General features: G+C 38.8%; 1 protein-coding gene across 1 annotated transcript in view; it reads left to right on the forward strand.

Moving 5' to 3' along the window:
• LOC107611007 overlaps window positions 3,141-3,660 on the forward strand; it is an 810-nt gene continuing 290 nt past the window's right edge. Inside the window, exon 1 of the mRNA XM_016312976.1 lies at window positions 3,141-3,614. Coding sequence (XP_016168462.1) covers window positions 3,141-3,614 — 474 coding nt within the window. The remainder of the gene's footprint in view (window positions 3,615-3,660) is intronic.

Below are 3,660 nucleotides of genomic sequence, written 5' to 3' on the forward strand. Positions count from 1 at the left end.
CTTGTTTCTGGCGCTGAACGCCAGACTGCAACATGGAATTGGCGTTGAACGCCAGTTTACGTCAAATATCCTTGAGCAAAGTATGGACTATATATATTTATGGAAAGCCCTGGATGTCTACTTTCCAACCCAATTGGAAGCGCGCCAATTGGACTCCTGTAGCTCCAGAAAATCCATTCCGAGTATAGAGAGGTCAGAATCCAACAGCATCAGCAGTCCTTTTTCAGCCTGAATCAGATGTTTGCTCAGCTCCCTCAATTTCAGCCAGAAAATACCTAAAATTACAGAAAAACACACAAACTCATAGCAAAGTCCAGAAATGTGATTTTTATTTAGAAACTAATAAAAATATAATAAAAAGTGACTAAAACATATTAAAAACTACCTAAAAACAATGCCAAAAAGCGTATAAATTATCCACTCATCACAACACCAAACTTAAATTGTTGCTTGTCCCCAAGCAACTAAAAACAAAGTAGGATAAAAAGAAGAGAATATACAATGAATTCCAAAAACATCTATGAAGATCAGTCTTAGTTAGATGAGCGGGGCTATTAGCTTTTTGCTTCTGAACAGTTTTGGTATCTCACTTTATCTTTTGAAATTCAGAATGATTGGTATCTATAGGAACTCAGAATTCAGATAGTGTTATTGATTCTCCTAGTTCAGTATGTTGATTCTTGAACACAGCTACTTTATGAGTCTTGGCCATGACCCTAAGCACTCTGTTTTCCAGTATTACCACCGAATATATACATGCCACAGACACATAACTGGGTGAACCTTTTCAGATTGTGACTCAGCTTTGCTAAAGTCCCCAATTAGAGGTGTCCAGGGTTCTTAAGCACACTCTGTTTTTGCTTTGGACCTCGACTTTAACTACTCAGTCTCAAGTTTTCACTTGACACCTTCACGCCACAAGCACATGGTTAGGGACAGCTTGGTTTAGCCGCTTAGGCCAGGATTTTATTCCTTTAGGCCCTCCTATCCACTGATGCTCAAAGCCTTGGATCTTTTTTATTACCCTTGCCTTTTGGTTTTAAGGGCTATTGGCTTTTTGCTCTTGCCTTTTGGTTTAAAGAGCTTTTGGCATTTTCTGCTTGCTTTTTCTTTTTCTTGCTCTCTCTTTTTTCTTTTTTTTTCTTTTTTGCAAGCTTTGTTCTTCACTGCTTTTTCTTGCTTCAAGAATCATTTTTATGATTTTTCAGATTATCAAATAACATTTCTCCTTTTTCATCATTCCTTCAAGAGCCAACAATTTTAACATTCATAAACAACAAATTCAAAAGACATATGCACTGTTCAAGCATTCATTCAGAAAACAAAAAGTATTGCCACCACATCAAAATAATTAAACTATTTTAAAATTTGAAATTCATGTACTTCTTTTTCTTTTTCAGAAAACAATTTTCATTTAAGAAAGGTGATGGATTCATAGGACATTCATATCTTTAAGACATAGACACTTAGATACTAGTGATCATATAGTAAAGACACAAACATAATTAAACATGAAGCATAGTAAACGAAAAACAGGAAAATAAGAACAAGGAGATTAAGGAATGGGTCCACCTTAATGAGGGCGGCATCTTCCTCTTCTTGAAGAACCAATGGTGCTCTTGAGCTCCTCTATGTTTCTTCCTTGTCTTTGTTACTCCTCCCTCATAGCTCTTTGATCTGCAGTCAAATGCTCTACCACTGAACTATGGACCCTTGAGATGAACCTCTCCATCTCTTATGACTCGGAGGTGGAAGCAACTGCCTTTCTTTTTCTCTTTCTAGAGGTCTCTCCAGCCTAGGTGCCATAAATGGTTATGGAAAAACAAAAAGCAACGCTTTTTTCCATACTAAACTTAAAAGGTTTGCTCGTCCTCGAGCACAAAAAGATAGAAGGGAGTAGAAGGAGAAGTGTGAATGGGTGGGTATGGGAGAAAAATCGTTTGAATTGGAATGGTGAGGTAGGTGGGGATCTTGTGGGGTCCACAGATCAAGTGGGGTCAAGGACTTAACATCCTTGCTCCAATTAGGCGTGTAAAACGCCCTTGCTGTGCAATCCTGGCGTTTAACGCCAGACTGCTGCTTGTTTCTGGCGTTAAACGCCCAAATGTAGCCTATTTCTGGCGTTTAACGCCAGGCAGATGCTTGTTTCTGGCGTTAAACGCCAGCTTGGTGCTTGTTTCTGGCGTTAAACGCTATACTACTCTCCTCCAGGGTGTGCTATTTTTAATGCTGTTTTTCATTCTGTTTTTGATTTTTCAATAGTTTTTGTGACTTCACATGATCATCAACCTAATAAATCACGAAATAACAAAAAGAAAATAAAATAGATATGATTAAATAACATTGGGTTGCCTCCCAACAAGCGCTTCTTTAATGTCAATAGCTTGACAGTGAGCTCCCATGGAGCCTCACAGATAATCAGAGCAAGGTTGGAACCTCCCAACACCAAACTTAGAGTTTGGTTATGGCCTCCTGATGCCAAGGCATCTTAGGCTAGTTTCACTAGCATTTTTCTGTTATTTTTAGTTGTTTTATGCATTTTCTTGAGCCTTAAGTAATCATTTGGGCCAAATAGTCATGCTTGTCTTAAATCATTCAAACATGAAGATTTTGATGCAAATTCCATGAGTTTTTAGTTATATTCCTTGAATGCTATGAATGAAAGATTTCTCATGAAATTTTGCAAGACTTTGATGCAGTTGTTTGGATGATTTCAGGGAAGAAGAGGCTAGGCAAGGAAGCAAAAAATCAATGAAGCAAAGGAAAATGTGAGAGACAAGGAACAAGGACAATCTTTTACACCGTCTACAACAAAAGAAAAAGAAAAAGAGGTCCTGAAGCCTTATACACCTAAAGCACCATATCCTCAACGTTTGATGAAAAATGAAAAGGATGGCCAATTCTTCAGGTTCTTGGAGATTTTCAAGAAGCTTCAAATCAACATTCCGTTTGCTGAGGCAATAGAGCAAATGCCACTCTATGCAAAATTCTTAAAGGAATTAATGACCAAGAAGAGAAGCTGGAGAAATGAGGAAACTGTGTTGTTAACTGAAGAATGCAGTGCCATCATTCAGCACAAATTGCCTCAGAAATTGAAGGATCCAGGCAGTTTCCAAATCCCCTGCATCATAGGAGAAGTCATGGTGGAGAAGGCCTTGTGTCACTTAGGGGCCAGTATCAACTTGATGTCTCTAACAATGATGAGAAGAATGAAGATTGAGGAAGCCAAACCAATAAGAATGGCCCTCCAATTGGCAGATCGAACTTTTAAATTCCCTCATGGGATAGTTGAGGATTTGTTGGTGAAAGTGGGAGATTTTATATTCCCTGCTGATTTTGTGGTGTTAGATATGGAGGAAGAAGCCAAAGCTTCAATAATTCTGGGAAGACCCTTCCTGGCTACTGCTGGAGCCATCATAGATGTACAAAAGGGTGAACTCACTCTTAGACTACATGATGAGAAATTGGTGTTTAACATATTCAAGGCAATGAGCTATCCATCAGAATCACTAAGGGAATGCATGAGGGTGGATGTAGTGGACATTGCAGTACAAGAAATCTTTGAGGAAACAACAAAGGAAGTGGCAGAGGAGGAGTTCACCAAGGACATAGAAGTTAGTGACATCAAGGCTGCTGAAACAACCATGCCAAGCATGCCAG

Source organism: Arachis ipaensis, chromosome B08, assembly GCF_000816755.2.
Source record: "Arachis ipaensis cultivar K30076 chromosome B08, Araip1.1, whole genome shotgun sequence".
NCBI lineage: Eukaryota > Viridiplantae > Streptophyta > Magnoliopsida > Fabales > Fabaceae > Arachis > Arachis ipaensis.